At 44.5% G+C, this 25,079-nt stretch overlaps 1 protein-coding gene across 7 annotated transcripts in view; it reads right to left on the bottom strand.

Moving 5' to 3' along the window:
• Positions 1-7,297: 7,297 nt before the first annotated feature.
• The window catches only part of ezh1 (enhancer of zeste 1 polycomb repressive complex 2 subunit), a gene marked incomplete at its 3' end in the record, with an annotated part of 28,059 nt that continues 10,277 nt past the window's right edge, over positions 7,298-25,079 (bottom strand). For 3 of the 7 annotated variants that reach the window (XM_083780087.1, XM_083780085.1, XM_083780089.1), the window contains exons 8-21: positions 24,130-24,293; positions 23,105-23,196; positions 22,811-22,979; positions 19,466-19,632; positions 17,330-17,421; positions 16,527-16,555; positions 15,862-15,987; positions 12,508-12,686; positions 12,050-12,145; positions 10,845-10,926; positions 10,679-10,759; positions 10,084-10,168; positions 9,433-9,477; positions 7,298-9,389 (exon numbers count right to left, since the gene is read on the bottom strand). In XM_083780087.1, coding sequence (XP_083636213.1) covers positions 9,371-9,389; positions 9,433-9,477; positions 10,084-10,168; positions 10,679-10,759; positions 10,845-10,926; positions 12,050-12,145; positions 12,508-12,686; positions 15,862-15,987; positions 16,527-16,555; positions 17,330-17,421; positions 19,466-19,632; positions 22,811-22,979; positions 23,105-23,196; positions 24,130-24,293 — 1,426 coding nt within the window. Of the gene's footprint in view, positions 9,478-10,079; positions 10,169-10,678; positions 10,760-10,844; positions 10,927-12,049; positions 12,146-12,507; positions 12,687-15,861; positions 15,988-16,526; positions 16,556-17,329; positions 17,422-19,465; positions 19,633-22,810; positions 22,980-23,104; positions 23,197-24,129; positions 24,294-25,079 lie in introns of those variants that run through there. The other 4 variants (XM_083780088.1, XM_083780091.1, XM_083780086.1 and 1 more) reach the window with 3 other exon arrangements.

Here is a 25,079-nt window from a genome sequence, read left to right as displayed (position 1 = left end):
CTTTAAAAAGGCAAGCAAACATGTACCATACACACACTGGGCACAGACACTGTACAGAAGACCACGAGAGTGTAAATGTATTTCTCAACAAAACGCTACACGTTTGCTGCTGTAATTTTGCATCCGCTACGGGATCAGCAATGTCATCGCTTCTTTAGCTGCTTTCATCTGAGGGAAAAGAACCCACTGAAGGTTCCCTTTGCAAAGAGGTGAAACTGTGGTGTGTAAAGCCTTGAGCTATCATCACCTACAGTAACGCTCTTTGATGTTAAGACACTACTTTATAGTTGGGAAGAAAAAAAGCCATCTGCCTAATAATTAGCTATGCATATCTAGAGCATGAATACCGCACTTTGAATTGACATGCAATAATATCAGCTTTTTCTCCAGCATTATCCACCGTGGTGTTATGTGTCCCATTTCATCCGCAGAGACTTATGTAGAGACTCATTTGTACTTTGTTCTATGACGAAATTGTGTGCAGAAAAAAGCCACTCTACTACAAGCATAATACACAATGTGCACTGCAACGAGACTCTAGGCGGCTGTCGTATGACAGAGCATAAATGAGGCATTACTGTCATAGTGATTAGGATGTAGTAACAGACGTAACGACATGTGAACAGTGTTTGTTGACTTTTATATTCTTATGGTTTGTTAAAAAAGAAGAAAAGAAAAAAAGAGCTGGAAAAAAGGGGTGTTTTGAATGTAAATCATATGACTGTGATGTACTGTATACAGTACACACACACACACACACATGAGTAAAATCCTCAGTGTCAATTTATAAATTAGAACACAAGAGAGTATACGAATGTAACCAAACAAGCATCCGTTTTGCAACCGGAATAGGTCTATCTTGACTATGTACACTCTCAGAGTCTACAGTACTTACAGTACCACGCCAACATTTTGCTGCTTGTTGTTGTACTTATCTGCAGGCCTCTTTTCCACCGGGTTGAACCGGTTCAGTTATTTGAACCAGTTCAGAGTGTTTCCACTGAAAATGAATTGGTTCAGAGGAACCCTAAACGTTGGTTCAGCACGGGAACCAAACAATGTTTGGTGGTTCCATGAAAGCACCAATAAGGTTCCACGAATCAGTTCAAGAACCAAAGTTATGGCCCAGGCCGTAGCGTAACGGTCTGGGCACCGGACTGGTAATCCAGTCGCAGTGTGCCGCGGGTTCGACTCCCGGACCCGACACGGCCTTTACTGCATGTCATCCCCCCATCTCTCTCCCGTTTCCTGTCAGCCTACTGTCTGTCCCTTCAAAAATCAATAAAAGGCGTAAGCCGCAAAAAAATATCTAAAAAAAAAAGAAAAAAAGAACCAAAGTTATTTTGGTGGAAAAGGGGCCAGAGTTACAAATAAATCGTCTTGAATCATGAATGTTGAAATTAACCCTGAGGATTTTGCCGTGAAGGCGGACACCGCAGTGAGACCTGCCCTGCTCCCCTGATGTACGTACGCTGCTCTGTAGTGGAGGTACCATTACATGCTCTGTAGTGGAGGTACCATTACAAGCTTTGTAGTGGAACTAACATCATAGCTTTCTATAGTATGCTCAGGATAAAGGTAAGACTTGTTATATGTACTGCACCGTGAGAGTGGTTGTATATTAAGCGATACTATCAACAACAGCAGGAATTACTATTGTATGAAACATGTACAGATAATATGGCCATCCCTGGCTTTTTATTTCTATATTGTGCGCTAGCTGTTACACGCCGAATGCTGACTGAACAGTGGGGAAGTCGAGTGAACGCTGATCAATGCAAAGAGTTGGTTGTGCTTTGTTTTAGTTTTTTGTTAGATGAACAATCACAAATGTATCATATAAATCAGGGGTAGGCAACCTTAGTGCCATGCCAACATTGCACAGGGGAGGGTAATCACATGAGCGAAAAGGACACAATTAAATTGTGTCCCCTCAAATCTGTATGCAAATTACATCCTGCACATAATTCGACATTCATTCAAACTTGAAACCTGGGAGAGCATGGGTGGGGTTATTGCTGCGAGTCTAATGAGGTGTCATAAATAATTAAAGTAAATATTGACACGGCACGCTGACGAATCTAGAAAATACAAACATGGCACACTTTTATTTCAAGAAGGTTGCTGACCCCTGATATAAATGTATACGCTGCACCCTTTAAAAGTAATGTTCTTTAACACTTTGGTATGTGCTTTCTGCCTGGCTGCATCACTGCAACGCTGTTTTTTCTTTGGTTTCACCCACACGTGCGCGATAATGTCTGTGGCGTGTTAATGTAACTGACAGTGTACAAATGTCTCCACGTTGGTATACTCTCAGCCGTAAGGATTTGATAGTGCGCGTGGTCCCTGGAGACTGTGTATGTGTGTGACTGTGTGTGTGTGAGTGACAGAATGTGCAGACATGTTTGTTTGTGTATTCATAGTTTGTTTGTTCACCAAGACCCCCCTCCCCCTCCTACCAATGTTGAGCAACAGAACAACGTGTCTAATGAAAACCTTGTGCACACATAAAGCCCATAATAATCCACCTCACTAGTTGTTGTGCACCAGTAGTATTAAGGTGATCTAGATCGCTGGTTCCCGGGACTCACATGTGGGTCGAGGGCACATTTTTATGTGTGCCTTTATTTATTTTTATAATTATTATTATTTCAAGACATTTTCAAAAAAACATTCCCAAAAAAGCAAGTTTTCATGAATTAAAAACAAAATTCAATTATTTTGTTTCCAGTAATTTCATGAAGATTTCATTCCAGTAGTAGTGAAAATAGCTTGTAGATCTGCTGTTGTCACTAGTTTGGGTCCCGGGCAAACGTCCCAATTTCTTTTTTGGGTCACGTCCTAAAAGGTTTGGAAACCACTGATCTAGATAACAGAGCTACTGTAGGTCAGGCGCTGTCTATAGTCTCTCCAGACAGATTCTTGTCTCACACAATTTTCATGTGCTTCCGTCAAATAGCTTGTACATCCCAATCGCTCAAAATGTGAAGAAAATAAAGGATGTCCTGCCTCCCCGCACTTACGTTTCGCCTAAGTCCTATACTGTAAATTGAATTAGTCGAAGCGAAGCCTGTCTAGCTTGCCGTTTAGTAGAAAAGGAAATGATAAAAGTATATTTTTAAGACATTTTAAAATATATTTTCGTGAACTGAAACGACAAACAGATGACGGGGTTCCTGTCACAACTTTTGCGAGGTGGAGTCACATAATATGCTCTCTGTAAGCGTTCGAAGATCGTGGAAGAGTTTTCTGCCTTGAGAGACTATAGGTGCTATAGCTGCCCAGAATGGCGTTTCCCAGTTCAGCTCTTGCGTATTATGCCTAATTTTATATGGCATCATCGTGCAATATAGCTTGTACATCAGTTAGCATAAATTAAGCCTAAGCCCTTGATGCTCTGAGGATAGAGACACTTGGGAGCACTAATCTTATACTGAGCATAGCTCATTTTGATAAGCCCAATTCAACATCCTGATAACAGAGGCAAAATAAGATTGGGGGGAGTTGGGAAACTAGCCATGATTTAGCGCTATGTGGCAACGAGGACGCCATTTGTCCATTAGAAAAATGGACCTGAACACTTTGAGAGTGAAATGAACACTGTGTTTTACTGTACAGAGGAGGGAGGGAGGGAGACCAGGCCATGAGGGAGGAGCAATGCGCAAGCAGGTTGATGACGAATCGATACGTCATATTAAAGTTGTGTTTGTGATCACACTGACATTAAGGACCTTTCCATTACTTCTTCTTTGGTGTGCTTGGGTTTTGTTTTGTAATAGTTTCACTGTAAATGACCATTACTATGTAAATTGAGGCAAAACCAAATTGTCACTTCAATAAAATAAGCTTGAAGGAAATAATCACTGCTGCATTGTGGTATCTACTGTATAAAATAAGGCCTAGCAGTGGCGTGCACAGACATTTAGAGGGGCAGGTGTGCAAGTGAAAAAAGGGCACCTTGTGCAGCGCGTGGAACCAGCCAGTTGCCTTTATAGAGCGTCGCAGTCCCTCCCCCTTTCAGAACAACGAGTGGCCCAGGAAATGAATCCCAATGCATTTTTCCCATAGGCATTTCAAAATGTATTTATTGAAATACCTTTTAAGCGTCGTACGAAGCCAACTCTTGTCGTGACAAATCATGACAACACACAACATTTTTCGGGCCAAACAAATAATTAGAAAATAGAAAAAAACGGCAGGTTACAACACTTTTTTTGTTGTTTTTCTTCTTTGTAATTATTTGTTTGGTCCAAAATATTGTGTGTGTTGTCATGATTTGTCACGACAAGAGTTGGCTTCGTACGACACTTAAAAGGTCTTTCAATAAATACATTTTGAAATGCCTATGGGAAAAATGCATTGGGATTAATTTCCTGGGCCACTCGTCGTTCTGAAAGGGGGAGTGACTGCGACGCTCTATAGTGTGAGATTTATAGATTTTGGGGCATAAATAATATATTAGGAGCTTTTTATCAAGAATTGATCAATGTCACCATGGTCCACATACTGTACAGTGTACACTGTACAAAAAGGGCACATTGCTGTCCAGAGGGCAAAGGGCAGTGTGCACGCCACTGAGGCCTAGTATAGTTGAGAAATCAGAAATAGCAGATCGACAAGCTCACAACACGCGTGACACGTTGTGAGCTTATGGATGGGCTATTTTCTATATGTGCGACACGATGTGTACAACAAGTTGTACAGTATCAGGATTGTCAGCCCAGCCACCACCAATGATACCAGAGACATGGGTAATGTATAAAGTTAAAGATTTATTTCTATAGGCATACACTGTACATTAGACAATAGATTACTGTGTTTTGTTTTTCACTCATCTCTGTTCAGAAAAGATCTCATGTGAAATTGGACTTTCATGTTTTGACAATTGCAAAGTATGAGTATACAGATAAAGACCTGGATGCAATACAAAACAATACAGACATACTGTATGAAAACAAAAACCAATCCAAATGATGTGGGGCACTTTAATATTTGGTCAAATGCTTAATTTAGCTATTTCCCAAGCTCATAATAACCTTACTGTGGTTACCTTCAGCAACACATCCACACTGTAACAACCTTCCGTGTGGAATCATTTGGCACTTAGAAGATTTATTAAAGGAAGAGAAGACTCATTCGTATACTGTACAGAATAGTTGAAGTTCAATTAATGACTGAATGAGGATCATGTAAACATGATGGTAAAGGCTATAGATGTAAATGTACATTGCTTTGCGTATCCGTGGCACAGGTTACATTTTGTACAATAAAATGAGAACAGGAATGAGATCTCTCTCCACCACCAACTACAATTTACATTCAGTCAGTCGGTTTCTCGGTCAGTTGCCTATATTATTTCATATATGTGACACACTCCAGCAAAAGATGCCTCATCTCGCCAGAATGAACATGTCGTAAATCAATAAATAAACTCGTTTTTTTTTTATGTGATTTTCTTTTTTTTCATATTAACAAAGTTTGAATGTTGAAGAAGGTTTTCATTCGAACAGATTGTTCATTTGGGCAAATGAAATGTATACATTTATACGTCAAAGTGGGCTTGTTTTTTAACACGGTTTTGGGGGCAGAGAAGCGGTCCTGGAATCTCTTTGTCCTCAGGTTTCACGCTCTGATCACCGCCCATTAGCGTGCTTGTGTTTGTAAACACAGAATTATTCTACATGGCTATAGTATAGTATGGAGGAGCATTTGGGTTATACTTATACAGAAAATAAACAAAACCACGTATAGCTACTCGCTGAAATACACTTCCCAGCCTGGAGTCTTTCACCAACAAACAACAGGCTAGAAGCTAGCTAGCCTAGTTAGCTAGCTGTCTGTGTCGTGTGTTAAAGAGCAAAGAGCCAAGATCACTCGTCTTTTCTTTAAATCATAACTCGCTCATTTTTTGCTCATTTAAAAAAAAGGATATATACTATGTAAACTATGAAATGCAGGCTTTCATTTGGTATATAGATCGTTTGTGTAGGCCTCCTCTACGAAACGGTATCAATTGAAAAGGAAATGTCGGAAATCGCTTTATAGACAGCGTTTGTGGTGTTGTTTTTTTCCCACGCGCACCCAGCAAATAGCCAAGATCACTCTTTTCTTTAAATCATAACTCGCTCATTTTTTGCTCATTAAAAAAAAGGATATATACTATGTAAACTACGAAATGCAGGCTTTCATTTGGTATATAGATCGTTTGTGTAGGCCTTCTCTACGAAACGGTATCAATTGAAAAGGAAATGTCGGGAAATCGCTTTATAGACAGCGTTTGTGGTGTTCTTTTTTTCCCACGCGCACCCAGCAAAGAGCCAAGATCACTCTTTTCTTTAAATCATAACTCGCTCATTTTTTGCTCATTTAAAAAAAGGATATATAGGCCTACTATGTAAACTACGAAATGCAGGAGTTCATTTGGTATATGGATCGTTTGTGTAGGGAATGTCGGGAAATCGCTTTATAGACAGCGTTTTCTGTAAAACGGCCGTTAGCACTGTTAATTCAACATCCGGTGAGGGGAGGATACGGATCGTGTATGTATTGTGTATGGAAATCAGCGCATACAGTGGGTGGGCTTTAGACCGGATGTAAGCCTTGCACACTAAATAGAAACCAGGCATTATGACTTGCTGTTTGCTGAATCTGTTTTTTTTAAATAGCAAATCTACAAGCGCACAACGCATCATAGCCTGATGCGTCGGGTTTATTTATTTAAAATACTGGGTCAATTGTCTGACTTTGATTGCTTAAAGTAGACCTGCATAAATGCTGTACTGCAGCTATTTACAACCAGGTAGTGTATAAGTTAAATTGAATTGTTGTACTTTCAAAAGGGTTTATTGGGGCACCTAAGGTGTAAGATCTCATTCTTCTGCCCTTTGTTTCAGTGCACACATGTAAAAGCATTGCAACTTCAGTCCTATATTTCTTTACTTTAACTCTTTACTTTAACTCTTTCTGTACTTTCCCACACCTAAGTGTCCACTCAACTGTCATTGACAGCTAACCTAGTGGGGGATTGGTTAGTGGGTGGGGGAGTGATTATGCAAGACATTAGGGGTGTGGACAAGTATCTATTGTCACACCCATTCCAGAGGTGCTAAAATTTCAGGGAAACTTTGCAGGGCAAATTCTCTACTTTGGGGTATCTGTTTCAACAAGTTTTAGATGGTCATATCTCCTTCAATTATTGTCCAATTTAATTGAATGATACATCATATGAAAGCTTACATTCTGTAATCTGTAAAAATCGAGTTGAGGCACTTTTTGCTGGAGTCTGTCACATATATTGTTTTCTTTTTATATATATATTTTGTTGTTGTTGCAGAACATTGATATCATAAATGCACGGTTAACGTATTTCACCATTATCGTAGATGCTATAGCCACAGTAGTAGTACAGGTTCACACACAGAGCTTTACTTGGGCATTACATAAACTCCTGAACCAGGGCTAGTGCCAGACAGTGGAGCCATCTTCTGAGGAACAGTAAAGCCTAATCTATGTTTAGTTGTGTGACTTTGTTGCTCACTGAAAATAATGCATTGTGTGGCTTTTAACCCATTTAGGCCTGACATCGAAGTCTAAAAAATGTCTTCTAAATCCTGACAGTTTTCTGAAAAACCTCATGTTTCTGTCAGATTTAAAAAGTTAAAATGTTCGCTCTGAAAGAATATATATTCAAGGATTTGCGCCACATTTTCACGATAAAAAAAAATAGCAGACCTACAAGCTCGTAGCGCGGCACCTGCTATTTTTCAATAGCTAAAGTATAACATAATGCTTAAAACACCAAAAGGGCCCAGAATAATAATAAACAATAAAAAAATATTTATTTTAAGCGAGCAACATGATCGTATTATAAATTAGGCTTTAGGGTAACATCGCGTGATTCCATAGAGCGGCATTGGAGTGAAACTAATACTCTGGCGTGTTTTTTTAATGGTCTGTTCATCCCAGAGAAAACACATGCACTGTTATGTATTTCACTGTTAGGTACAATGTAAGCTTGCGTTACATACTGAGAGGTATAAAACAAAAACAGAAGTCTGGCTATAAATACAGAAACTAAACCACTGAGAGAGAGAGAGCACCAGAAGTATAACCGTTGCCTCTTTGCTTTGACAGAATGAAAACAAAAAAAAGCAGACTGGCGTGATTCTCTTCTTGGGTCTGACGAAAGCGATATTATTGACAAACAGTAGGTAGATTATTGCCATTAAAAATGTGTTTAGTATTCATATAAGCTTGGCGGCGTGGTTTTGTACAGTTAAAGCCTAACTCAGAGAGTGCACAAATAACAGGTTTCAGCGACAGTCCTCTGATGGTCTGAGGACCGCTCACCTTATGCACTTTATGTCACCTTTTTCACATGTGTAATATAAAATATATATATTCTTTTGTCTCTTATTGTCTGCGTGTGAGCCTTTTCTCATTTGAGGACTTTAACGCTGAGCTCTCGGTAATAAGCCTACTGTTTCCCAAACAGTGGGTCGGGACCTATTTTCTATTCCTAAATAAAAAAGTAGTGAAAATAGCCGCTTTACAAGCTCACAACGCGGCACGAAGCGACGCGTTGTGTGCTTTGAGATCTGCTGTTTTCACTAGTTTGGGTCCCGGGCAAACGTCTAATCTCTCTTTTGGGTCTCGACCTGAGAAGTTTGGGAACCACAGGACTCTCGATGTGCAAGCCTTCCTATACCTTCATACACTCTCAGAGTCAAAATGAACATTGAGGATTTGACTGTACTGCATAGGGGGGGTGGATGAAAGGAGGAGGAGGTGTTAACAATGTTTGCAGAGCAGTAATATGTACCACCATCAACAACAACAACTTTACTTTATTATGTTAGGAAGTGCAGCAGCAGCAGCAGCGCGGGCCAAGTCAGTAAGCCCATTTAGGCCAGACTATAGGGCAGAAGCTTTAGCGGATGGATGGATGGATGGCAGAGATGTTCAGGAAGGGGTTCTCTGTAGTCGTGTAACCAGTGGAGCTAAGACATGTCTAACTCCCTCTCTGTAGTCGTGTAACCAGTGGAGCTAAGACATCTCTAACTCCCTCTCTGTAGTCGTATTACCGGTGGAGCTAAGACATGTCTAACTCCCTCTCTGTAGTCGTGTAACCAGTGGAGCTAAGACATCTCTAACTCCCTCTCTGTAGTCGTATTACCGGTGGAGCTAAGACATGTCTAACTCCCTCTCTGTAGTCGTGTAACCAGTGGAGCTAAGACATGTCTAACTCCCTCTCTGTAGTCGTATTACCGGTGGAGCTAAGACATGTCTAACTCCCTCTCTGTAGTCGTGTAACCGGTGGAGCTAAGACATCTCTAACTCCCTCTCTGTAGTCGTATTACCGGTGGAGCTAAGACATGTCTAACTCCCTCTCTGTAGTCGTGTAACCGGTGGAGCTAAGACATCTCTAACTCCCTCTCTATGCCCACGTATTTCAGAGCGTCGGCGAGGCTGTATCTGCAAGAGGAAGACACAAAGCGGGAGGCGTTGTTTGTTGTCACGATGCATCGTTGTAAGAATATTGTATACACTGGTCTGATACATTGGTGTATTTCGCAACTATAATTTTATTTTAATGTGAAAAACTGACATGATTTGTCGACATTGCCATCTGGTGTCGGGAAAGTGTACTCCAGGATCAGGACCACCACCAGGTCTTTTAATATGGCGAGACTCTTAGTTTGAAAGCCACTTCACTCAGAAACCGAGAGTCAGGAAGTGAATTATCGCTGTACAGGTGCCTCGATTGTTATTTAATTCACCCAAAACATACATTTTGTAACCGAGGATCATATCGTTTACAGAAATGTGCCGCAAATCAAGCTTGTTTTGAGCCAAAAACAAGGATCCGAGATATTACGATTCTAAAAACTGTGTGTTTTTTTCATCGCACCTCAACCGGAGTGTTATGAGCATGTACAGGACACATCTGTGAACCGTAATCAATTGATATTAAAATAGGCGTCCAAAGGTGATCTCGGCGCAGAGGGCGTTTGGACCGGGAGGCATCATCTAAAGGCGATTACGGCGCCGAATGAGTGAAGAAGGCTCAGATCTCCCTACCTGTAGTCAAAGAACAGCTCCTCTCCTGGAAGGATGGCCCGTTTGGCAAAGATCCCAATGCGGTGGTCCCCATTCACCATCACCACTATAAGAAAAGGCAGCAAACCCATCCCACAACAATCCTCTCATGTTCAAATGAAGTACAGTGTGTATTACTACATCTTACTACATGCTACTAGTATTACATGAAGTACAGTGTTTACTACTACATCTTACTAGTACTACACGCTATAACCACCGTGTCTCTACTCTCCGGAATAATCCTTATGCTTTCTTGCTATGCTGTCAAGGAAAAGGAGTCCGTGTTGCAGAACTGGTGATTTAATAAACAAAATAATAATTCAAAAAGGACAAACGTGATCAGCCAGGGTTCTAATTCTGTATCCAACCTCCGTAGTGAACAAACAAAGTAATATCTCTCTTCCTCTCAATAATGCGACCGCTTCCCTTCACACCAGAACAGAAAGTAAACACAAGATATCCCATAATACTCCTCGTCCCAGCCTCAGCCCGCCAACACAGTTAAAGGAACAATCCCCCTGTATATACCTTAGGGTTACAACGCTACTAGTATTACATCCAAGTGGTGTCTTACCCTTCGCGTAGCAGTTGGGATTAACCGAATGGTTTGCAAAGCGGATTTTGTTCCCTTTCCGCGTGGCGTCCACAACAAAATCTATTGAGAGACACGGATAATGTGTGAATAAATGTACCGTATTATCAGTTCATACGATCACGGAGGAAAGGAGAGGAACACGTACCGTTGTTCAAGTTGAAAAGGAAGCTGGACATGTATTTATCATAGATCCTGCCACGCCGATCAGCCTCATCCTGGGAGATTAACTGTATACACAGGCACCCACACACTCACGCACACACACACACACACACACACACACACACACACACACACACACACACACACACACACACACACACACACACACACACACACACACACACACACACACACACACACACACACACACACACACACACACACACACACACACACGCACACACACACGCACACAGCATTACAAATACAATCAGTTTAACCCATTCTGACCTGAGATCAGATTGTAAAAATGATTTTTTTTAGAATATTTCAAAAATAGCAGACCTACAAGCTCGTAGCTACGAGCTTCTAGATCTGCTATTTTACAATAGCTAAAGCATGACGTGATGCTAACACCAAAATCATGTTTTAAATGTTTTATTGTGTTTATACATACAGTAGGTATAGGCCTCGTATACGCCATTTGGGCTTCTTGCCTTCTCCTAGCACTTTCCCTTTTATATGTTGTGTTTTCTTTTGTATTGTTTTTAATACAAATAGATACAAATTGTATATTTTTGGACGCTGACCAGAACTTGTTTCATGTCAATACAATGTCCTTGACATGAAAATATCTGAGAACCACCGGAGTAGAAAGTGGAGTTGCTGTTGCAAAATAGAAAGGTTCACAGCTGCAAACATTCTCTAAGTGGCAATCTGCTGGAGTCCGCTCGCAAACACACCCTCGAGACTAGAGCGATAGATCATTCCAACCCGAAATGTGATTGCATGCCACTGACTTCTGCTTTGACTCAAGTACGTTAGCAAGTTTCAGAAACTTGCTATCGTACTCGACTCAAACAGAAACTTTAGTTTTCTAGTTGTGCTGTTTATGAATAAACAAAAGGTGGTCGGTCACCTTTTGTTTAGCCATTAGGTTAAAGAGGGTTACGTTTAGACATTGGTTTGGTGGATTGTACGTTAAGCAGTTATTATGGTTCAGTTTAGGCATGGATGGGTGTAGTGTGTGGTGAAGGTAAGGGCGTGGGGCATTCATGCATTGCTCTGAGTAGCAGTTTTATTACAGAATTAACGGTATAACTTATTACGTTAATTCTTGAGCCGAGAGAAATAATTAAATCCACCCCGTTCCACGTCATGCTGCAGCGAGAACCTAAATGTACTCACCTCTCCACAGTATTCGGAGATGAACTCGTTCTTCTGAACGGGCTCTTTGATGAAGGTTCCCCAGCCCGCCACGTCTGAGGGCGCCAGCAGGAGGTGCTGAAATACAGCAGGTCAGATGTACAGTATGTGAGGTCAGGAGGAAGAAAGTCTGAGCGGTTTGATTCAGACATGCTGCTCTTGAATGAACGAATGCATTTTATTTATATAGCACCGTTCCAAACATAGGACATCAAAAACAACAAAACGTCAATACATCACAAACATTAAACTTGGACAAGGTGGTTTACATGCTGCTCTTGGACAAGACGTTTAAACGCCTTAAGGCCTATTCGTACGCGGGGTCCGTCTGGTCGGAACTTAGTACTGCACCCATTCGCACCGCAGTTTTCGGTGATGAGGTGACCACGTGGTCACCTCATCACCTCATCTACTGGAGTATGAATAGGCCTTATATGTACCTTCTTCAGCCCCCTCTGGATGCTGCAGTTCTTACAGGAGACCACCCTGCTCTCCCAGTGGTCGGCGGCGCCGCAGGTCATACACAGATCCGGGTCACACTCCCTCACGGCCAGGTAGCAAGGACACTGCTTCGTGTTGCACTGGGTCTTACACCTGCACCCCGGGAAGCGGTTCTGGCCTAGATAACAAACAATCAGACATAGTGTTATATAACTCAGAACAGACACATGACTGTAGAGAGTATATCGAAGAAGTCTTGGCAGTGGGCCTTTAACCCATTTTGGGCGAGAACCCCTTTTGGTGTTAGCATTATGTTATGCTTTAGCTATTGAAAAATAGCAGATCTACAAGCTCATAGCGCGCGCTACGAGCTTGTAGGTCTGCTATTTTAGAAAAATTGAAGAACGACTGACATAGAAACATAGCTTTTTCAGAAAACTGTAGAATCTGATCTCAGGTCAGAATGGGTTAAAAAATGACACTCTGCACCACAGATACGTATAATGCTCGACTCCCGACGACTCGACAGCCCCCGATAGGATAGCGATTCTGGATGAATAATTCCCTCTCTGACGGCAATCGCAGCTTGCACACAAGAGAGAGAGGCTCAGTGGCTGAAAACCACAGGGAAATAATATCATCAATCAGGGACCTCTGCTGGCAGCTGTGTTGAAATACAGCTCTGCTGCAGCACGGAGCCCAACGCCCTCCGGCCAGACAGGCGGGGGGGGAGAGAGAGAGAGAGAGAGAGAGAGAGGGAGGGAGAGAGAGGGAGAGAGAGAGAGAGAGAGAGAGAGCAGGAACTTAACTGCCTCTCTACTGCTGCAGACCGCGGCTGAGAGAATATCACGTATCAAGGCAGAGCGGGAAGTATTTGTCTTTCCTCTTTGCTGCCATAATAACTGTGAATCCCTTTGCCTGTGTGTGTGTGTGTGTGTGTGTGTGTGTGTGTGTGTGTGTGTGCGTGTCGTATTGGTGTGTGTGTGACTGTGTGCGTGTGGCTGTGTGTCGTATTGGTGGGTGTGTGTGTGTGCGTGTGGCTGTGTGTCGTATTGGTGGGTGTGTGTGTGTGTGTGTGTGTGTGTGTGTGTGTGTGTGTGTGTGTGTGTCGTATTGGTGGGTGTGTGTGTGTGTGTGTGTGTGCCTGTGTGTCGTATTGGTGGGTGTGGGTGTGTGTGTGTGCGTGGCTGTGTGTCGTATTGGTGGGTGGGTGTGTGTGTGTGCGTGTGGCTGTGTGTCGTATTGGTGGGTGTGTGTGTGCGTGTGGCTGTGTGTCGTATTGGTGGGTGGGTGTGTGTGTGTGTGGCTGTGTGTCGTATTGGTGGGTGGGTGTGTGCGTGTGGCTGTGTGTCGTATTGGTGGGTGGGTGTGTGTGTGTGTGTGTGTGTGTGCGTGCGTGTGGCTGTGTGTCGTATTGGTGGGTGTGTGTGTGTGTGTGTGTGTGTGTGTGGCTGTGTGTCGTATTGGTGTGTGTGTGTGTGTGCGTGTGGCTGTGTGTCGTATTGGTGGGTGTGTGTGTGTGCGTGTGCCTGTGTGTCGTATTGGTGGGTGTGTGTGTGTGGCTGTGTGTCGTATTGGTGGGTGTGTGTGTGTGCGTGTGGCGTATTGGTGGGTGTGTGTGCGCGTGTGGCTGGCTGTGTGTCGTATTGGTGGGTGTGTGTGTGTGTGTGTGTCATATTGGTGGGTGTGTGTGCGTGTGGCTGGCTGTGTGTCGTATTGGTGGGTGTGTGTGTGCGTGTGGCTGTGTGTCGTATTGGTGGGTGTGTGGGTGTGTGTGTGTGTGTGTGTGTGCGTGTGGCTGGCTGTGTGTGTGTCGTATTGGTGGGTGTGTGTGTGCGTGTGGCTGTGTGTCGTATTGGTGGGTGTGTGTGTGTGTGTGCGTGTGGCTGGCTGTGTGTCGTATTGGTGGGTGTGTGTGTGTGTGTGTGTGCGTGTGGCTGGCTGTGTGTCGTATTGGTGTGTGTGTGCGTGTGGCTGTGTGTCGTATTGGTGGGTGTGTGTGTGTGTGTGTGTGCGTGTGGCTGGCTGTGTGTCGTATTGGTGGGTGTGCGTGCGTGTGGCTGTGCATATCGCGGGGCATTGTTAAAGCCACAGCTGTCTGACTCATAGTAATATGGTGGTGTGGATGATGCTGTATCTCGGGCATGAAGCCTGTGCACGTCCCTTTGAAGTCTTTAGTGCACACACATGTTCCCACCGCCGTGGGGCTGCTTCCCGTCTGGCGCTAAGCTCTCCTCGGCTACGGGAAAAGACACGGAGGAGAGGGAAAGGCGGTGGAGGGAGATGGTGATTCATGCTCGAAATAGGAACTAATACGAGGTAAATCCATCTAGGCAAAGAAATTTATAAAAAAAACGCTCCTCAACTCTCTCCCTTTCTATATCGCAGGCAAGAAGTCTTAGGATTTTTTTTGCAAAAGGCAGATGCACGCCTCAGAAGGCTAGTGACAGGTGCATAGGGCAATGGAGCATACATTAAAGAGGCCAAAATGTTGCTCTTTAGGTCTAATCGACCGAAACGTCGACATAATAAAGAGCAAGTGTCTGACCTTTTCTTTGTTTTTCAAAGATACCTTCTTTAAAGAAGTCTTAGGATGAAATACAAAAAAGAAAATGCATTCCTCCGCCATCTGACCATTTCTAAAATTGTGTCCTGGCTCATTCCTGCCATGAAGAATGCCTCGGCACGTTGCGAACGTCAGACAAGACAAGACGCCCACCTCTCCCTGCCAGAGGACAGTCTCTCTCTCTAACAGCTCTGTAACTCTGAGAGTGTTAAAATGAACGCTCTCCTTGCAAATAAAACATTTGAGAACCGCTAGCAGCAGTTGGACTCAGTCTCTTCCAGTCTCTAAGTCTCTTACGGGTCCATTTGGCTGCAGCACTTTCACTTTCCAGTCTGCCGCTTCGCTCCATTGTGGCCTGGCAACATTCACGCACACGCACACGCGCACACAGGCACACACACACACACACACACACACACACACACACACACACACACACACACACACACACACACACAGAGACAGAGCTCTCAGTGGAAACACTGTGTGCATCACCTTTCCGCTGACACGTTCATCTGACTCTACAACACAGTGAAATCCCAGAGTTCATTATTCAACTCCTAAGAGTGTAACACATAAAACCTTCCTTTATGTGTTACACTCTACAGAGTTAAATCAACACTTAGGATTCTATACCGCGTAACGCTACACCGTCTGTCTGTGCTTCAAAGGGTGTGTGTGTGTGTGAGAGAGAGAGAGAGAGAGAGAGAGAGAGAGAGAGAGAGAGAGAGAGAGAGAGAGAGAGAGAGAGAGAGAGATAGGTGAGTGAGTGAAAGGTGACACTCACACTCGTGCTCGCACTGGCAGAACTTCTCGCAGAAGTTCTGGGTCATCACGCACGGGCAGGAACTGTCACACGGGTGGTCCGGGTGGTCACATGGCTGGTAGTTGTACACCTGATTGGACGCGCTATCTGGAGCAGTGAGTGTGTGAGTGTGTGTGTGCGTGTGTGTGTATGTGTATGTGAGAGATAATGGTGAGACTTTCTTTTGAAAAGGCACAATAATAAGATGCATGCATGGATTAAACTAAAGCAAAATAAAATCTCAGGACTGAAAAATGGTGTCCTGATGTGTGATTTGGGAAAACAGTGTGAAAGCAGCTCTCTCACACTGTTCTACATACAGTACTGTCAACCAGGTGAGATTGAGTCTTTAAGATTTAGCTTTCATGAAATATCCCAGACCAGTAGAATTTCATGGAAGACGCTGCTAGTTTGACCATTTCCAATGCTCTAATGTTAAAATCTACAAGCTCTCAATCAATGCACCTGAGAGCTTGTAGATGGGCTACTTGCGCTGCGCAATGTGCTTCCATGGAAGACATGCTGGCTTCTATATGGACTCCAAATGACTGAAAGCGGTTGTGACGACTGAACTTGAATCCCATGTGCTGCATGGTGTTTCAAAGGCATGGCAGTTTACATGTTATGTGGACATTACATACACATACCTCTCTTTAGTTGATTCTTGGCCCATAATCTGTCACGTCAGAAAGAAAGAAAACAGATGAAGACGTTTATTCAACATTGTCCAACACTATTTATCTATCCATCATCGCCACGGTGGTGGAGATCTTTTGTCAAAATTCCCATTTTTTGCCATGGACATACAAAATGAGTAGACAATAATATTACCAGAAACAGCCCTGAATTGCCAGTGTTCAAATGTGTTCAAATGGAACCAAATGGACCCTTAAGGTGGTTGCACCGGAAAACTGACGGAAAAACATCCAGTGTGCAGGGACCTTTAAGGGTCCATTTGGTTCCAGATATTGATGACCCTGCATGGTCTAACAACTACAATATCACTGCTCCTCGGCTCCCCCCCTTTTCCACCCAAATAACTTTGGTTCCAGAACTGGTTCCGTAACTAGATTATTGGAACCGTGGTGCTTTGGTTCCAGTCCCTAACCAACGGTTAGGTTCTGAACCAATTCATTTTCAGTAGAAAACTGGTTCAATATTAGGCAGGAAAAAAAATACTGAACCGGTTCAACCCTGGTGGAAAAGTAGCTCTTGAGTGGTTTACTCAACAAACAACAAAGCTGGTCATGAAGAAGACTCCCGTTTGAAATGTTGCTAAATAAACCGCTAATGGAGGATTAGGGCTGGTGTGTGAGTGTGTGTGTGTGTGTGTGTGTGTGTGTGTGTATTCCACTGTCCTAAAATGCTCTCTGCACCACTTGGACATCATATGCTACAACGAGGACTGGAGCGCAGAATGAATTATTGATATTTATAATTCTAATCTTGCCTGTGCTTTCGTTTCTTCTTTTGGGGCGCGACCCCTCCGACCTCCAGAGGAACGTGGTGGATCAGGATTTCTTTGGAGGCAAATTCATACACCTATGAAGACAAATTCACATATACTTATAAAGACAAATTACAAAGTAATCTTGTTTATTGTAAATTCCAAGTCTATTAGTCTGTCTAAATTTTAACCGTGATGTAACTAACGGTGATGTAACTAACGGTAGTCAGTGAGTGAGTAACGCATCGTCACATCAGCAGGATGTGACATAGAAAGTCCTCCTGCTCCCACCCACCTCTCCTGTCAAAACTCCACTGCTGCTGCCAGAGATGCACGCACGCACGCACGCACGCACGCACGCACGCACGCACGCACGCACGCACGCATGCACACACACACACACACACACACACAGAGAGAGAGAGAGAAACCCTGCCCACCTCTGTCTGCCAAAAAACTGATTTGGCGTGGTTCCTGGGACACACACAGGCAGACACATAACGCTGCAGCTGCTTTCAGCATTTCCACACTCAGTCACACAGAAGGGGCGCGGCCCTGCATGTGACGGACAGCGGGCTTCTGCCAATCACGGAGCAGAGTCCCTGACTCCTGACCAATCACATCACAGCAGAGAGAGGAATAGGGCTAGAATGTTAAAGGCCTTTAATGTGTATGCAGCACTGCCATGTTGTCTGTCTGCCTTTTGGACGGTTCTCATAGTATAATGTGCACTTTTCAGTAAATTGAAGATTCAAGAAAACTTTGTTTGGATAAATAGATTAAATTTGTCCGTTATTATTTAGTCACAAGTTCTTGTTAATACTTTCCATTGTTAGAATATTAAAAAAACTACACAGATCAGCAAAAAAATCGCGGCACGTTGTGAGCTTGTAGACCAGCCATTTTCCGTTACTTTTGCGTGACTCTCCTGTACGACGAATAGGGTATTAATTTACAGAAAAACACAACATGGAAATACAAGAGTTCTGGTTGACAGCAATGACTAACTAAAGAGTCCCGCGTTGTAACGTGAGAGTGCAATGGCTGTAATGTGTTTCCTATAACTCTCCTGCCAGTGCCACATCCATTTGACGCTCGCCTGACGTACGGACAGGAGTTTCTATAACTCCACGGGGACCGCGAGGGGAGTGGGAAACATGTAGCATCTGGTACGTATCTTCATTTACAGTGTGCCACATGCTGTTCTGCCTGCAGTCACTGCAATTACTCACACCATGAAAAGCCACAGGCAACGGATGCGTGCGTGCATTGTTGTGACACTGGCGCTGGCGCAAAGACGAAGACGCCACATTTTGGCAAAGCAGGTATGGTGTGAATTTGTAAACTTCATAGCTGGAACATTACGTGTCAGTTTTAGTCATTACTTTTTAATTATTATTATTACAGCATTCAATATTTCACTTGGAAAAGTACAACATGTGTTGTTTAATTTGCCGTTAACTGTGGCTCTGAAATTTAAAATGTCTTGTGCACACTGTCATCAGGCTTAATCCCACTACTTCTTGTTCACATAATGATATTCTATTCTATGCATTGTTAAATACTAGACCGTTGAAATTCCCCTCTGTCAGGTGAAAAGAAGCAGCTTGGACTCCTCATGCATAGAAGGAGGCATGAGGTCAGTCCGCTGCCCCCCCAGGTTGGCAGAGGAAGTGTAGCGCCCAGGATTACATTAGATAATTGGCACTGGGTGAAAAGAAAACTGGGTTACAAAATCATGGGATAAAAATTTAAGAGAAAAAATATATACTAGACCGTTGAGCACCAGCCTACTCGGGAACGATGGAATTCAGGGAAGATGCAAGTTGGAAAAGCATATCCCTCCCAGTTATGCAATCACCGTTGTACCTGTTGTTGTCAGAGTGCCTGTTTTCCTGTCTGTGTTCCCTTTTATGCCTGGAGATTTCTGTATGTGTCCCTTGAATGCCCATATATGGAGTTCTGTGTCATGCATGCCCAAATATGGAATCTAGGCCGGTCTATGACGTCATATTGATGACATCAGCCTACTATTTTTGACCAGCGCCTTCAGACATGACGACAAGTCTTACTTGACTATTAATGTTTGTCCACCAACTGGAATGTGTAAATAATGGTGACAGCCCTCTCTGACCTCACCTCTTTGCAGCTCTTGGTGCCGATGAGGCGAGCGATGGAGCAGAAGTTGTTGTAGTAGGTTCCGTGCAGCACTCTGAACAGAGACTGCTCAGCGCCGCTCCACTGGACCAGGACCTCCTCATCCACCGCACGCAGCTTGGTGGGAGTCTGACTGCGAGAGTTCTCCTCTGTCGAGCACGCACGCGCACGCACGCACATATACACACACACACACACACACACACACACACACACAGACACACACACACACACACACACACGTTTGTTACTATACTTTTGAGAACATTACAGTTAAAGTTAAAGTCCTACTATTTGTCACATACATTACTGTTATGCGAGATTTGTTCTCCACATTTGACCCATCTCTTGGAGGGGCGAGCCGCAGCCGTGCCGCGCTCGGGAGTAATTTTGTAGTTGATCAGGAATAACTCCAAACCCAACGCTTAAACCTAACTCCAACCTGAATATTTTCCTAACTTTAAGACCAGCTCCCCAAATAATGTTTTAACCATAAAGCAAGCATTTCTCTTGTCAAATTGTCTTCACAAAAGGTCTAGTTCTCAAATTCTACTATTTATATAATTGTCCCTTGCCCACGCACTTATGCACGCACTTGTTAACACACTTATGCACACACTTATGCACGCACTTATGCACGCACGCACGCACGCACGCACGCACGCACGCACGCACGCACGCACGCACGCACGCACGCAGGCAGGCAGGCAGGCAGGCACGCATGCACGCACTCACACAAGGCCATTGGAAGTTCACGTTAGCTTGACGGATATTTGACACTTTGCGTTCATACACCCACGGCGGTTCAGGGCAGATCAGTGAATGTTGCTTGGCAACAGGATGAAATGCAGCACTGCTGTATTGCGACACACCTCAGTCCCGGGAACGCTTCTATATACGTGTTGTTCAGCAATCTGTTTTCCTTACGAGGGAGAGAGAGAGAGGTTCTGCTGAGTCACTGACCAAATGTCAGCAGTTTTCTAATTGTCTGTCTGTCGTGGCTTACAGTGAGGCCTGTTTGGTACAAAGAACAGAAGGGGGGAGAGAGAGAAAGAAGGGGATAAACTGCCACAGGAGAGTGCTCTTTATTTCTCCTCTCCCTCTCCTCTCCCTCTCCCTCTGCTCTCCTCTCCCTCTCCTCTCCCTCTCCCTCTCCCTCTCCCTCTCCCTCTCCCTCTCCCTCTCCCTCTCCCTCCCCCTCTCCCTCTGCTCTCCCTCTGCTCTCCTCTCCCTCTCCCTCTGCTCTCCCTCTCCTCTCCCTCTCCTCTCCTTCTCCTCTCCCTCTGCTCTCCCTCTCCTCTCCCTCTGCTCTCCTCTCCCTCTCCCTCTGCTCTCCCTCTCCTCTCCCTCTCCTCTCCTTCTCCTCTCCCTCTCCTCTCCCTCTGCTCTCCCTCTCCTCTCCCTCTGCTCTCCCTCTCCTCTCCCTCTCCTCTCCCTCTGCTCTCCCTCTCCTCTCCCTCTGCTCTCCCTCTGCTCTCCCTCTCCTCTCCCTCTGCTCTCCCTCTGCTCTCCTTCTCCTCTCCCTCTGCTCTCCATCTGCTCTCCATCTGCTCTCCCTCTCCTCTCCCTCTGCTCTCCCTCTGCTCTCCCTCTCCTCTCCCTCTCCTCTCCCTCTCCTCTCCTTCTGCTCTCCCTCTGCTCTCCCTCTGCTCTCCCTCTGCTCTCCCTCTCCTCTCCCTCTCCTCTCCCTCTCCTCTCCCTCTGCTCTCCCTCTGCTCTCCCTCTGCTCTCCCTCTCCTCTCCCTCTCCTCTCCCTCTGCTCTCCCTCTGCTCTCCCTCTGCTCTCCCTCTCCTCTCCCTCTGCTCTCCCTCTGCTCTCCCTCTCCTCTCCCTCTGCTCTCCCTCTGCTCTCCCTCTGCTCTCCCTCTGCTCTCCCTCTCCTCTCCTCTCCCTCTCCTCTCCTCTCCCTCTGCTCTCCCTCTGCTCTCCCTCTCCTCTCCCTCTGCTCTCCCTCTGCTCTCCCTCTCCTCTCCCTCTGCTCTCCCTCTGCTCTCCCTCTCCTCTCCCTCTGCTCTCCCTCTGCTCTCCCTCTGCTCTCCCTCTCCTCTCCCTCTGCTCTCCCTCTGCTCTCCCTCTCCTCTCCCTCTGCTCTCCTTCTCCTCTCCCTCTCCTCTCCCTCTCCTCTCCCTCTGCTCTCCCTCTGCTCTCCCTCTCCTCTCCCTCTGCTCTCCTTCTCCTCTCCCTCTCCTCTCCCTCTCCTCTCCCTCTGCTCTCCCTCTCCTCTCCCTCTCCCTCTCCCCTCTGCTCTCCTTCCACACGAGGATGTCAAAAAGAAAGAAACCAAGCTCAAAGGAGGGCCCGCGGGGAAGGGAATGTTTGTTTTGGGGCTGGAGCCTGCTGCTAAACTGATGGTTGGCTTATTTTGTTTGGAGGGGTGAGAGAGAGCGAATGGTGAGCTGAGAGAGAGAGAGACGGAGGAGCAGAAACAAAGTCGAGCTCAGAAAGTGTTTTCAAACTGTCATCTCCGGCCAAATTTCCCCTTTCTGAAGTGCTCTAGTCAGTTATTTGAGTCGGTCCCATTAGAACAGATGCGGTGGAGGTTTACTGTAAATGACGCGTCCACTACTTAGTCATACACTGACACACTCAAATAAATATATTCAGCTGTACTGCATTCATAGAGGAGAGAGTACAGACATTTATTTCTTTACACTCGTCATGATTCTAACTTACAGTCGATACACCACAATGGAGTTGTGTTATCGTTGACCGCTTCAATGGGTGTATTTGTCGGTGGATATGGAAAGTGGCAGCCACGTATAGCAACTGTTGAAACTTGACTGTAAACCAGCTATTGTGCTGCTGGGAAATTCATAAAGATTGAGCAACTGCGCGGTCTATTTCTCACCTAACATTCAATGAGAAACTGTTTTTGCTGGACCGTGAACTAGGTAATTTTGGAGAAATAGCAAAGAATTGTTGGCCCATCACAAGTCGCGTGTTGCAGCCGTTGTGAGTGATTAGAGGAATCCGTGGGGAAGAATAGCATTTCTATAACATACCGTATTGTCACCCACTTCGAATGTTATCAACCGATGAGTATATGTTCTTATCTGGACCATGCAATAACGGCAATATAGACTTTCCACATACTGCCTACTGCGAGTTAGCCTCGGAAACCCAGATGTTTTATTTCCTACCGCGAGTAGGCGAAAAGTGAAATTACTGCCACCGAAGCGAAAACATTCATGTTCAACTTTTTTGCCAGAAATTGGAAGGTGGTTTGGTGGTGCACTCTATAGTGGTCACTCAAAATGTTATTAGAATTCGGGGGTTGATTGGACGTTTTGGATAATATCCGAACAAGATGATCTCTCTCTCTCCTACCTGAGGAGGAGGCGGTCTCGTGGTCGCTGTCTCCCTCCATCTTGCCTCCGTCCTCGGCAGAACCCGACGGTCCAGAGCTGCTGGAGCTCGGGGCGCGGGGTTGTCTCCGCCTCCGGCGAGACCGCTGGGACGGCAACATACTCCGGTCCGCAAACTCTTTAGCCCCTTTCTTCAGAGGAGAAACACAAGATGGAACCGGTGACGAAATGAAAGAACCACTGAAAAGGAACAGTCAGTGACTAGAAAACAAGAATGAAACGGTGTTTGGTAAACGAGGGGCTTGACGATGCACACCTGCAGCAGGAAACAGTCCAGGCCACAGGGCTCGGTCTCCATGCGAATTTCTTTGCTCTTCCTCTTGTAAACATTTGGGGTGGCGTGGAAAGCTTCGGGAACACAAAGAGACATTCCTTGATTTATGCAACAACAAAAAACAGCATAAACTAGAAAAAGTGTCCTTCTGGGCACAGGTCTCCACCAGGATAGAAATGTAGGACATTGCAGCTTGCCTTCATCTGGTGGTTGGATAAAAGGGCAACAAAAGTAAATTATCCACAGATCCGTGCAGTTAGAGGTAAAAACACTTTTCGGCCAGTTATAGCGCCACCTTGAGGCTGAGTTGAAATTGTTCATGTGGCATTTCTTCCTCTGCCTAGTGGGAATGTGCGTGCACAATTTCACGGAAATCACGCGATGTGTTCATGATTTGCAGCATTTTGTTTGAAACTGAGCACTCCTGTGAACTTTGGAAGCCAATCTTAACCAATCAGGATGGAGTCTGAGAAATCTGGACGGACGGAGTGCAAAACATACTCTCCCCCCATGCCTTCGGCCTGGTGGAGACAACAAATACGGTAGGATGTTAGAGGAAGCATGGGGAGAAGTTCAATAAAACCACATCCAATAGGGCATAGCAGTGGCTGTGGTTTTCTGGAAAATTGTCCATTCATTTTTCCCATAGAGATTTACAAAAATATTTATATCAATTGTTTTAAGCCTAGAATCAAAGGCATCCAGGATCCTGGTGAATCATGACCTATAGAATCTTTGATTCTGTGACAAATGTAATGTTTAATTAATTTAAAATCGCTAAACAAGGTATAATTATTAAATGTAGTATACTGTATCGTATAATAAATTACTCAATTATATCTTTTCACAGAATCAAAGGTTTCATCATGGTTATGATTCACCAGGGTCCTGGGTGGCTTGATTATGTAGGTCTGCTATTTTTGAAAAGTCGAAGAACGACTGACATAGAAACATAGGTTTTTCAGAAACTGTCAGGATGCAGAAGACATTTTTAGAATGATTCTTACGGTGGAGGAAGCAGTCGTACTTGAAGCAGCGCCTGCAGAAGAGCGTGTGGAAGGAGTGCAGCGCCTGCTCTCGCTGCACGGATTTGGCGAAGGGTCCGTCCATGTTGGGGGTGCAGAGGGGGGGCAGCTTCACCAGGCTGGAGGGCTCCAGGAGGTCCTTGTATCTGCATCACATTTGGATTTCCTTTTAGTCATAGTCTTTTGAGTGACATTTCGTTTTGTTTTAGTCATATTTTAGTCACCTGAAATGTTTAGTGCCTAATTTTAGTCAACGAAATGTCGTACGATTTTAGTCGACTAAATCTACAGTTGCTTTTGATGACTAAAATGCTGACAAACATTTTGGCGGGCCTTGATGGCGATGCGTTGTGAGATTGTAGATCTGCTATTTTCAGAGCGCAACACCTGAGCGTCTTCTCCACTATACCCTCAGTATATTTAGTCTCAGTTTTAGTCATCAAATGGCAATATTTTTTTTATCTCGTTAAATGCCGTCTTTGTAATCGATGCCACGGGCGTTAAGACGTCCTCCCTTTTTCTTTTTTTTTTACCATATTTAAAAAATTCCTCTAATCTGGTGTACAGGTGATGACATGCACATTACATGCATAATAGAATTACAAATTATTTATTTCTTTATAATGGGAGAATTGGCACTCAGAGCCTAAACTGGTGACCACCAGGTGGCGCTGAAGGAGTTTAGTTTTCGTCAGTGAAAAAAGGTAGTCAAAGAACAACCCGTGCTGTATCATGAATTATTGTCCCAGCTAGGGGATCTTAGGCTGCGACACAAAGCGTAGTGGATTCACTTTTACTGTATATAATTAGGATTATGTACAGTATACTGCTAAACTGTAAGGATTGAAGGATTCACAAAATTAAAAAAATAATAATAATCTTACTGCGTGTTGTGGGGTGTCCTTCTACAGAGTTCATTATATTTTCTGCTT

This window comes from Protomyctophum parallelum, assembly GCF_964188405.1.
Source record: "Protomyctophum parallelum genome assembly, chromosome: 13".
Lineage (NCBI taxonomy): Eukaryota > Metazoa > Chordata > Actinopteri > Myctophiformes > Myctophidae > Protomyctophum > Protomyctophum parallelum.
Note: the sequence above shows the minus strand (reverse complement) of the source record. Positions and strands in the feature narration are given on the sequence as shown.